The sequence below is a fragment of the Anser cygnoides genome, chromosome 8 (genome assembly GCF_040182565.1).
Source record: "Anser cygnoides isolate HZ-2024a breed goose chromosome 8, Taihu_goose_T2T_genome, whole genome shotgun sequence".
In the NCBI taxonomy this organism is placed as follows: domain Eukaryota; kingdom Metazoa; phylum Chordata; class Aves; order Anseriformes; family Anatidae; genus Anser; species Anser cygnoides.
Genome location: NC_089880.1, coordinates 30,594,986 through 30,607,277, shown reverse-complemented (window position 1 = coordinate 30,607,277; position 12,292 = coordinate 30,594,986). Strand labels below are relative to the sequence as shown.

Sequence of the window (12,292 nt, the reverse complement as noted above, 5' to 3'; positions counted from 1 at the left end):
GGGAAGAGAGGGACGGGAATCAGCAGATGCTGGTCCGGCGTTGGCAAGTGCGAGGCCATTCACCAGCCAACAACAACAACAACAACAACATCAGACCCTGCAGGTCTGCAGCAACAGCTGCCCAGCTCCCCGTTTCTAAGGTTTTGGGGAGCATGGGAGGATTTATTTGGGCGCTGTGGCATGGGCAGGTCGGGCACCTGGTGTAATCAAACCAACAACGTGGGGCATGTGGTGGTTTCAGTCCTGCGGGGCTCCCCACTCTGCTGGGGGCTCTGGTGTAGCTGCCCCCAGCGCCGTCGGTTTTAAAGAGCACCAGAACTGACCCCAGAAGTCGTGAAACTCCCGGGCCCCAGCGTCTGCAGGGATTTAAGGCACCCACAAAGCTGCATGGAGGCATGGGGGCGACGAGGGCCCCCGGCCCCCCGCGCCGTGGGAGCGCGCGGTGCCATTGCATAAATCTCAGTCGCGAATTTATTGCCATAATTTATCAGCTCATGTTGCTGAATGGCCAAGTAGTTAATTTTAAAATGAAGTGGTGCTATTTTCATTAATACCCTTGTGCTAACTACCTATCAAAACACTCGGCGGCAATTAATACCATGTTGCTGAAGGACTGAACCAATAAATATTTCCAGGCTCGGCTTGTCTGCGGCAGATAAAAGACATCAGACGAACCCGCTGCCTCGCTCACGCTCCCGAGCCTCTTCCTTTCCGTATCATCGGGAACTTTTACTTTTAAGGAAGAGATTAAGTAGCCAGATCCGCCACTAATATGAGTTTAAAGGGCCGTTGCTTCGTGACGTGTAAGTAATACCTTCGGGATATCTTTGTAATAACAATAAGCTTGAGAGAAGTGTGAGCGTTTCTGAATGTTATATAGCTTTGACGCAAAAGCAACTGGGCACGGCCCGGATTTGGGGAAGGAAAGGTGAAAAAGCCAAAGGTCGAAACTCGGCGTTGATCACCACCACCGCTCCGCCCGAGGTGCCGCTGCCCGGCTGCGCGGGAGGGGAGAGGCGTGATCAAACGGTGATAAATGAAACCTCACGTGTGTGCGTGTGCGTGTGCATGTGCAATCCCACCCGCGTGCATGTGCACGAGCGGGACGAGCCGGGGTGTGTGCACGTGTCACCTGTGCCCTGCAATGTGCCTGCGCCGATGGGCTTCGTGCCCCGCAGACCCCTCAACACCTCCGTTGCTTCTCCCCCCAGGTCAGGGCAGCGAAATTTTTCTCTGCCTGAACACCACTCGGTGATTCTCCCACCCAAAATTTTTATTTTTTTTTTATTGTCGGGCTATTGTGTATTCTTCTTGCACTCCGATCCCAGCTGACACTTTTTCATAGCGATAAATAATGAATGGGATTTATTTCCTTAGGTGCTGATGGAGACCTTTTTTTTTTCCTGCAGGAAGAAAGAAGGAGAAAGCAAGAAGGGAAGAGTGCAAGACAAGCAGCAAGCAAGAGGGAGAGGGCGACCAAGGCCAGGCCCCATGGGTGGCTGCTCCCCTACAGCTTTTGCCCTGCGTGGGGCAGGATCCGGCCGACCCCCTGGAGCCCCTCCTGGTTCCCTCTGAGCACCGCCAGCGTTCGGGCTCTCTCCTGCAGCGCCGGGACGAGCTTTCTTCCCAAACGCTGGTGCCGTGTCTGGAGCAGTGACCAGGCACAGAGCTGCCACTGGCCAGATGAGGCCAGAGGCATGGTGAGGGGTGTGGAGGGGGCACCAGAGGACAGTGGCATTAGATCTGTGCACGGCCCAAACCTCCCATCCTGGCCACGAAGCCCGAAATGAAACAGGTGTGTGGGGGGGTGGTCAGAAAAGAAATACCCGCGCTTTGTGAGCTTCGGGCACCTTGTTAGTGGGAAACACTAATTTTCCCCAAAAGAAGAAGGAAGAGCTGTTTCACAGCTGGTGCTGCCCGGGGAAGGGGTGTGCACCCAAGGCTCCCCACCTCCTGTCCCTGCAGGGCCACCAGCACAGCTGCCCCAGCCTTGTGCCAGCGTTTATGTAGAAAGCAGGCAGAACTGCTTAAATGCAAAAAATTGCCTTCTGCAAATCTTAACTTCTGCGTGTTTCTTTTGGGAAAAAGGCATCACATGAGGAAAAACCTCAAAGTGCAGTGAAGAAAGCTGCGCTTTCTGCCCCGCACCCCAGAAGCCCCGCAGGGAGGTGCAGGACAGCACGGCCCGGGCTGGCTGCGAGGTCTCCATCAGCAGCAGCGGCTGAAACGCAGCCGGCACCGCGGCACTTGGCCAACGTGGTGGCGTTTTTAGCGCTTAGCTCCCTTTAAAGATACATCGTGGCATTTGCAGAATTAATTAATCTCGGTTAATTTTTACTCAAAGTGCTTCGTGTCTCGACTGTGAGCGATTTAACCTGCAGAGGTTCGCTGGGATGCAGCTGGTTACCACGGCAGGAGCGATTTTGTGTGCAGGGGACACCGACAGCACAGCTGATGCGCCGGCTGCGGTTCGATTTAACCAAATTCCTGCAGTTTGGGGACCCCGGAGCAGCGAGGTGGGCGGGCTGGTGCCGGCCCCGTGTGTCGTACCCGGAGCACTCGGCCTCGCAGCGAGTCCCGCGGTGCCGCGAGCGCGCAGATACCCTGTGCAAGTAAATAACAACACGGCCCGTTAGCATTAGCAATTTTTTATTTTCCTTTTTTGTTGCATAGGAAATGCAGTACTTGCTTCCAGTAATTGTATTGTAATGTGAGAAGGTGGTAGCACTAATGGTTGAATACAAGAGTTAAACTAATCCACACCAGCTCAAAAAACCTGCGGAGACTTAGTTGAATAAGAATGGATGCCCACAGTGATTCTCAACCAATTACAATTTTTTTCACAGAACACAGTAAAACTAAAATGGTAACTATGAGAGTCAATACAAGTATACTAGAGGCACGAGGGGCCTGACTCATAAAAAAATGAACACGACATGGTATTAACACGGGTGTCAAGTGAATTTGCAGCAGATCTTTCACGCGGCCAGTGGAAATTTTAGTGCCCCGGATTTAAAAGCGACACCGAGGGACTTGGCTGGACCAGTCTCGGAAAGCGGGCCAGGGCTAGGTCAAAGCTCAACTGCGCGGAGAAACCGCTGAGCCATCCAAAGCGGGGCTTTCTCCTTGATTGTGTTTCCAAAGCAAGGAATTTTGCAGCCCTTTCCCCCAAGGGATGCCCGCAGCGAGAGCAAGCAGCGGCCAAGGCAGAGATGCCAAGCCGGGGGATCTCTTCCTACCATGCTCCGTCTAGAAACTCTTCTTTTTTTTTCCCTCATATTAATTTGTGGATGTAGATAAAAGGGGGGGGGATTTCACTGAACACAATTGTTTTTGTTCATGCTCGAGCATAGAAGATTAACTAAGTGGAAAATAGTCTTCCCTAAAAAAAAGCGTACAAAGTACAAAAGTTCACATTGTATACAGGTGTTCTCCTTTACGAAGGTTTTCTCTAGAGCTCAGAGGTAGCAATCTAGCGCGTTTTTCTGGTACAGACAGAATCTCTTTTGTAATCGAGCAGCGTGTACCTCAACAAAACCTCGCAAGGGCCGGAGCGCGGCTCGGGGTCGTCCCCGTCCGCTGCCTCCCCCTTTTCTCTCGCACGCCTGTGCGTTCGAGGTGTCGGAGCATGGGCCTGCGCTTCCTCCCCTCCTGCCTCCGTGGCCCCGCGGCCCATCGATTTTTGTTCTCGTTTGGAGTTAGGGGAGGTGGGGAGGGGAAGGGGAGGGAGAGGAAAGCGAGCAGGCGCGCGTGCTGGGGAAAGAAGGACCGGCCAGAGCGTGTCCTCGGACAGAAAGCGATCCGAAATTTGGATGAGAAAAGCCCACCAGAGTCCCGTGTTAATAGCAAATGAGCTTTTATGAATCGGGCCCAAAGTTTGTACAGAGTTTGTCTGAAGAAAAATATTGCAACTGTGCATGAAACTAAACAACCACATGAGGTTTTTTTTTTCTTTTTTTCTTTTTTTTTTTTTTTTTAAGGGTTTTTCTTCTATATGAGGAAGTCTGGTGTGAAGAAGGGTCAAGCATGGGTACCTGGTTAACCGCTGCCCATTAAGAAATCTCTTGCAAGACGAGCTCAATCTCGTTTATGGGTTTAAAGGACTGTCCCTTAAAATTTGAACTTTATGGTATGTTCTTCAGAGCAAGCTCTTTGAATTCTTAGGGTAGCTTTTTGAGACAAAAATCTTACCAGGCACGGATTTCTGGTCTCAAACACCATGTCCTGCCCTCTGGAAAAAAAAAAAAAAAAAAAAAAAGGAAAAAAAAAGGAAAAAAAAAAGAAAAAAAAGAAAAAAAACCCAAAACACAAGTAATACTGAATTTAAGTAAATGTATACCTCCAAAATACTGAAAACACCCCAAATCAAGAAAAGACAGAATTTGCGTTCTCAGTGAAATATCTTTAAACCTATCTGACAAGAACCAAGTCAGAAAAAAAGACTAACATAACTTTGAGTAATATTCATACAGCTACTAAGCATTATGGAATAGCATGCATTAATATTGTACGGTTATTTTACATCACCTATATCAGAAGGTTCTGACAGACAGCGAAGGCTACCGGTGTAGAAAAATCTTACTTCAGAAGAGCAATATAATACAGATTTCACAGGCACTACATTTTAATATATCAGGTATTATGCTGGTTTTCTTATAACTCTTTCTGTCCTAAAGCTGGCATTATAACAATGACCAAAAAGGCAAGGATTGAAGTAAACGGAAAGTAGATACCAAAGTTGATATATTCTTTTCTTTTTTTTTTTTTTTCAGATAGATTAGTGCATAGTTTTCATGCAGATAAACACTGCTATGCATTTACATTGTTGGAAAGCAGAGTGAATTGAGCCCAAGTTGTCACATTTTTGTAAATCATTTTGCCAGCCTGTAATAGCACCATGTAATGGATTTGCATTAAACATTAAATTGATTTCAGAATTGGTGACACAGTATTCACTACAGTTAAGTGCTATGGAATAGCTTCAATGTTACCTGCTATATATCAAAGCAATTTTCATCCCACTGCTTTTTTATTGGAAAAAATAAAAGGAAAATGTACTCGATACTAATTAGACTATTGCGCAGCCTTGGACTTGATGATGGCATAGCTGGGTTTACTGTCAAACAGTAATACATGCATTGACTTCAAGACAAAATTGGCATTGTAAGCTTGATTTAATGAAAATCCTGCCTAGCAGGCAGTGTTAACTTCACAAGACCTGCCTCCAACAGACCTCATGAGGTTTATTTTGTTATTTATTTATTGTTTAGGTGCCATTGAAGCTCTCCTTACATTGTCATGCCGGTTATGGTTTTAATTTTGTTCGATGGAGGCCTTCTACCAAAAAAAAAAAAAAAAAAAGATATTTCCAGAGACACAATGCAAAGTACAATATTAACTGACATTCTTAAAAAAAATTCACCACAAGGAAAAAAAAACTGTTTTAGGCTATGTATCTGGGTTTTTTGTATTTTTGTACAGTAAATATTTTATAACACTGTTACTACAAAGCTGCAAATATACGGAACAAAGAGGAATAGAGAAAGAAAAAAAAAATGTTAGAGGGATTTTGCATATTCCTGTGGGCTGACTGAATACTGTGGAGTTGAGAAAACTTTGTGTTTCTGTTCCCCTTCGGCCTTAAGGGGGAGGGGGAAAAAACAGCAGAGACAAAGTGTACCATGGCTGCCTAACTTTAAGCCCGAAAGTTTTTATTATAAAGGAAGAGGAATAAATAATGGCATTGCTGGGGTGTGCGGCATGATAAAAGCAAGTGCCCTAGTTCAAAAAGAGGAAAAAGAAAGGAATTAACTGGCAAAGTCAGTTCGCGCTAAGCACTTTTCTAGGCCTTTCAATTTGGATGGGTGGGTGGGTGACTGCAGGTCAGAGAATTTGTGCGTCTGACAACTTCTGGAGAGAAGGAGACGGGGAGGGGAGAAAAAAGTCGTTCGCGTGACGAAAAAAATAACTGCTAGAGCAACCTGGAGGGAAGAGGGCCCGAAACCTGCTGCTGAGCCAGGGCCGGGGCGCGGGCACGGCGCTGCCCTGCCAGGCCTCCGCTCCTCGGCCTGCTGCCGCGGCGGCTGCGTGACAGCAAGGTGAACAAAAAACTGGATTTAGTGTGTAATGCTTTACAACCCCTGTTGGTTAACACCCTCGACCGCCTACCTAATGTTTTAAAGCCTTTAAAACATTTTTTTTTTCTCGCAATTCTGCTCAGAATTCCCTAACTTTAGCGTCATCAAACTTAATATGACAAAATACCTTCAAAAATACAGCATACCTGTAATGTCCATTTACAATGGTTCTTCAGTAGCCTATACTTCTCAAGCATAGGAATATGCTATACCATTGAGAGAAGAAAAATAACTGTATTTAAATACATACAAAAAGGAAACAGGAAAGTTTTTAACTTAAATCCAGTTCCCAAAGGAAAAAAAAAAAAAAAAAAAGCAATTCTATGAACGCTGCCTTTATAACGAACAATCAGAAATTCCACTAAGCTAATTTGACAGAAATTTTTCCTCATTTAAACAACATTACAAAAGTCCTGCATTATAAAATAGGGTAGAATAAATCAGTGTAATCAATAAAACTATACAACATACAAATTACATATCTTCTGAGTGGGCAGTTTAATTCTCTCTCTTTGCAGCCATGACTACAACATGCTCACTAAAAACAACTAACTGCCCAAACTATTGCTTAGTTTGTTTTGTTTAAAAAAGGGTGCAATTTTATTGTATATACAACCAATTTACTGGTAATACCTTGTCTCATAGCAAGGTTCTGACAAAATGTTTGTCTAGGCTTTTTTCCCTTCACTGTGAAGCACTGAAAGCTGCTATTTTTTTTAGTGCACATATGTCTTAATAAAGTAATGCCCAGCTAAGTGCTATAGGGAAGGCAAAGGATGCTGGCTAGAGGATGTGATACCATATACTAACAATCACACAATACAATAGAGCAAAATGACTACTCAACCACTTATCAGACACATATGAAAATCCAAAACATTTTATTTTTTCCTTAAATAGAGAATAACCAGTAAACAATTTTCAGAACTTGGAAGTTTAAAAACGTGCATATAAAAATGGGCATTATATACTTTTATTGAATGTGGATTGATTGCAGTCTGCTAATAAAAATGGGTGTGGGATCTGAAGAAAAAGGAAGTTTTTTTTTTTTTTTAAGGCTTGCTTGTGAAAGGAACAGTTGTAAAACAAAAATTGCTTGAAGCAGGGTTCAGCTTAGTGCTTCACAGTTTGACTGCTTCTCTAAGAAGAGCCCTTCCTGCATGTGCATTCAAAATCACAAAAGTACAAAGACAAACACCTAAAACACACTGCGTCAAGTGCAGCACCAACTTTGGTCAAATAAAAAAAAATTAAAAGAAAAATTAATAATTGCTAAGCTTTTCTACATGATATAAGCAGGTATTGCATATTTTCATATATCTGGGAAAAAAACAAAACAAAAGGAAGACTCCAAATAAAATGTAAAATGCAGCAACATCCAAAAATACTGATAATCTAGCATCTACAGATCTCAGAATAGCACTGCCACTGACCATACAGGACAATAAACACTACTCCTATCTGCGGAACAACTAACATCCTATTTAATTCTAGATGTTGAAACTGACAATGGCTGACATAAAAGTCACATTTACAAAAAGTGTCTCCAAATGCTTGACTAGGGAAAAACCCCTTTCAATATAGGAACATGTGCAACAATTCCACAAATAATCGCTATCCAGGGCAAGGCACATTGATATGGAATTTTTTTTTTGTTTCGTGCAAATTAAGAAAACAAAACAAAACATTGTTTCAGGGAAAAGATGAGGAGCAAAGTGTCTTCCCAAGAATTTCAGTTACTTGATTGTATAGGACAGTAGTAGAAACCCTTCTGAAGGGTCGAACAAACATAGTTTAAAGGCAAGTGCCTGGAATAGGGATTACAATATTGTGTCTTAATGCACTCTACTTTACCCTACATTAACTATATAAAAATTAGTTACTAACACTAGAACATGCAGAGACTTTCTCTGATTAGCTGGACTTGCCAACCAGAACGTATATATATGTATAGTATAGGAAACCTTCTTAAAGTTGCATGTGAAGCAAAGGGGTGCTCCGCTGTCTGATAGAAAAAATCACTTGCACTCTTTTTTTTTTTCTTTTTTTTTCCTTTTTTTTGTACATAAGATACAGGACGTTTGGGGTCCAAACTTTTTTTTTTTCTTTTTTTCTTCTTCAGCAAGTGCCCTTGCTTTGAACTGGCATAAGTTGTAATATCAGCATTTGTTTCTGTATTGTTTTCTTCGCAGTCCAGAAAATGTACCAGTTCAGGGACACAAAGGTGTTTTAATTTCTGGACCGTTCTATATTATTCCCAAGGTGTTTGAGAACTGATAAACCCTATATTGCCGGAAACACGTAAAATTTGTCAGAATTGGCATAATCCATTATAGTGACTTTTAGCTTATAAAATTAACAGATATTATGATTTAATTTTAGTTATGTGCTTTGATAACAGAAAATGATTAATTAGCATTTAATGTAGTTAACATATTGTGGTAAAAGCACCATTAGATTTGTTTTTTTTTTTTTTTAATTTTCCTTCAGTTTTAAAGGGATACAAGTTCAACAATAAAAAACATAAAAAGCAAAAATAGCTCCCCTTTTTCTTGCAAGGCTGTTTTTTACCCCAATAATTTAGAGTCCTGGGGTGGAAGGACTTGGAAAACAAAAATAGAATTTTCAACAATCTCTATCTTACAAAGATATTTAGCTATCCAATGAAATTGCACTTTACTCAATTCAAAATTCGATTGTTTTGATTGATTCCTGTCAGTTTCTGTCAAAACAGACCAACTTCCCCATTTCTGCGTGAATTTTTGTGTAATTGTTGAAAATTGTTGAAAAATGTTTTTTTTAATGTAAGTGCAGCATTTCAAACTTTTTTTTCTTTTTTTTCTTTTTTTTTTTTTTAGTGAATAGTAGTAGTTCGATGTTTTAAATCGCTCTGCAATCGAGTGGAAAAAAATTGTTGACAATGCTCTTATGGTTCATGTTACGTATCTAAGTGCCGACTGTAAAAAAAAAAAAAAAAGAACAACAAAAAAAACCTGCATTTTTTTTCCGATATGTTACAGAAAAACATGCTCTATGTCTGTCCGGTAAGTTATATATTGCAGAATTCAGCTACTACAAAAGTTATAGTTTAAGTGTGTTTCATGATTTCTCAAGAAGTCTCACACCTGTATGGGAAAAAATCGATGAGGATACTGTAAAACAGTTAGGCTCCATATGGAAAGTGTGTTACAACAGCGAGTTGGTAAGCAGCAGCAGAGGCTAGTTCTACTCAGTGTCACCTAACGCTTACACTACCAATGAAACACTTCAAAAGTTATGAAGCCCAACCATTTCCAGCACCATAGGAGAAATTACAACAGTCCTAAAGTTGTCTAAAAAAAAAAAAAAAATCTCGAAAAAGTTACGGCCTTTGCCATTCAACCATAACGTTTGCCATTTCCATGTACGAGTTTGCTGTCGGTGTCTGCTCGCCTCCCCTTCCGCCGATGTGAAGTCGCTGCGCTGCGTTGCTGCTGCTTCGTGTTACAGAGGTGGGAAGGGGTCAGGTGGTCTGTCCGGTGGGTGGTGGGAAGCGGAGACTTTTATCCCAGGTACCAGGACTGCAAAAGAGAAGAGGAGACTTCGTCAGCCCGGCCGCTCGCTTTCGCTGCCGCGGGAAGGGCTCCGAGCGCCGCGGCGATCCTCAGCCGCCAAGAGGGGGGCTAATTGAGGCTGTGACGAATCGACCTAATTACAAAGCTTAATTAAAAATACTGTACAAATCAATATATTTTTTTTTCAGCGACAGTCGCTGGACATAGCTACAGACGAACACGGGGGTCATGTCATGTTACAAGTTATCAATCTTTTTAATAGATTATGGCTTGAAGATCCCTCTAGCTCACTTTTGTCTAATCCCCTGAAAAGGCGATACACATTCGCGTCTCGGTGCCATTTATCACCCTGCAGTCGGGGTTTTCTTGGGTATTTAGGCATGTGCCAGCATAAGCATCTGTTGCTTTATACTGCCCTGCTTCAACTGTCTCACTGGAACAGATGCACAGAAATTCAACAACAGGGCTGTTTTCTTAGGAGAAAGTGGATCGCTAGAGAAAAGCGAGGATAAAGCAAATCTGGGGGAAAGTGGATCAGCGAAAACGTCCCGTATCTCTGGGCATACTTGTGTTTCAAAACAAAATGCAAACCTCAACTAATAGCTTTTCTTTGGGGAAAAAAAAATCTTTTTTTTTTTTTTTCCTTTCCAAAGAGAGGAAATTGCCTGGGATTTTAGCTCTGCGGAGCACACAACAATACCGTCCTTAACCCAAAGGCGCAGATGCCGGGGCACAGAAAGCAGTTCCACTCCCTGGCAGGACAACACGTGGGGCTGAGAGGTTGGGACAGTGCCGGGGAGACCCCGACGGGCCGTGCCAACCCGAACCCCAGATGAATGAGGGCAGTGTAAGGCCCGGGGACCACGCGCAGGGGCAGCGACACGTCGCGGTGGGAGCACGCCAACGAGCAGCAGCGATTTAGCCCGAAGTAAAAGAAAACGAGCAGAAAGGCCCAGGTATTAGAGAGCTGCTGCTGACACCCCGTGTTTTTAGTCTGGGCCCTGTAATGTATGAGGTGCATACGTGTGCAGGTATAAACTGACGACAAGTTTTACCAACTTTTTCCTCTATTCCTTTTCAGCGTCTGACTTGATTGATAGTACAATCAACCCAGGGAGGATTTATGAACATTTACAGAAAACTCTGAGGCAAGTTTTGTGTGGGACTTCAAGATTATGTGGTCTTGCCATGGAGGTAGGAACCAGTAAAATAAATAGCACGATCGCAGGAGTTGTCCCGCTTCCAATACACCTCATTAACGAACTCTTCCTTCGCTCACCCTTCTGAATACAAACACGCCATTCCCATATCGGCTCCATCTATTGCCTACAGATTTTCTATTTAGACTTAAGCGGGCTGTAATTAAGCGAAATAGCTCTCATATGTAAAGTTCATAAACAGAGAGGAGTTCCTGCAGGATTCGCGAGGCGGTGCCAAGTCCCGGCCCCCTGGTTTTGCGGGGGAGCGGAGCGGGGGCCGCGGGCCCTCCCGGGCCTGGCAGGAGCGTCTCCAGCAGCCTTCGGCCAGGCCTGCAGCCGTGGCAAGGCCGCAGCGGGGAGCAAAGGGGTTAAAAATTCAGCGCCGATCATTTCAAATCTATATCGCAGATGTCCAATTGGCTCCCGTCACCGCCGGCCCGGCCACATGGCTCGGCAGCCGGGTGACGGCGGCGGGAGCTGCCCTGGCCTCGCAAGGCCCCTCTGACTTCGCAGCAGATTGCTCAAAAAAAAAATAGAGAGGAGGACGGGAAGGGAGCTGCCGCGCTGCGGAGGCCGGCTGCTCCCCACCGGCTCCGGGTGGGACGAAGGCTGCCTTCCCGCTGCCGGCCCCCGCCTCGGGGATGCCCTGGGCCCGTCCGTCCATCTGTCCGTCCGCCCGTCCGTCCATCCGTCCATCCGCCCCGTCCGTCCCGCGCGGCCGCGCTCCCCCACGGCCCGGCGCTCCTTCACGCGTCTTGCTATTCAGCCTGCGCCTCGCAGACAAGGTTACCCCAGAGCGGCTCTGTAATCCTTCACTGAAATAGGCTTTATTGATTGCTCTGGTCTATTGTTCCCTTTTCAAGTCCCCCAAGTTCAAGTTCATCCCGGTGTTACATCATGTCTCGTTGCTACGAGCAACCAGACAGCCCCAGACGTGACTGTCATTAGCAAGAGCCGCGCTGCGCCCTCCCACCGCCCGCCAGCCGCTCTGACGTAGCAGCCCGCTGCAAACACATTGAAGTATTTATTCTGCCTAATTTATGACCTACACAGCGAGAGAGACCCCCACTCCAAAAACCAACACTGTTGTGTATTTAATTAATCTGTCTTTCTCTGGCACTTGGGAAAGTTAGACAAAGGTCTAATTATTGTGTTTCGCTCCCCACACTTTTCTTTTTGGGGTGACTATTTGCATGGGAAAAGAAGCGGCGAGGCTCCGCGCGAGTCCCCTCCCTCCAAAACACCTTTTTTTTCTCCCCTGCCCTATTGACATTTCATGAAATACTTTAGCTGCTTAAGGGAATTAGAAAAAAAAATCTGATGTGAATGTAACTCCTTCTGAGTTGGTATTCAGTAACACAAATCAACTCATGACATGTTTAAATTTAAATGCTAACCACAC

At 44.6% G+C, this 12,292-nt stretch overlaps 1 protein-coding gene across 18 annotated transcripts in view; it reads right to left on the bottom strand.

Annotated features, from left to right (window-relative positions):
• Positions 1 to 2,632: 2,632 nt before the first annotated feature.
• The window catches only part of NFIA (nuclear factor I A), a 351,994-nt gene continuing 342,334 nt past the window's right edge, over positions 2,633 to 12,292 (bottom strand). For all 18 annotated transcript variants that reach the window (XM_048062022.2, XM_048062027.2, XM_048062024.2 and 15 more), the window contains one exon: positions 2,633 to 9,697. In XM_048062022.2, coding sequence (XP_047917979.1) covers positions 9,680 to 9,697 — 18 coding nt within the window. In that variant the 3' untranslated portion in view covers positions 2,633 to 9,679. The remainder of the gene's footprint in view (positions 9,698 to 12,292) is intronic.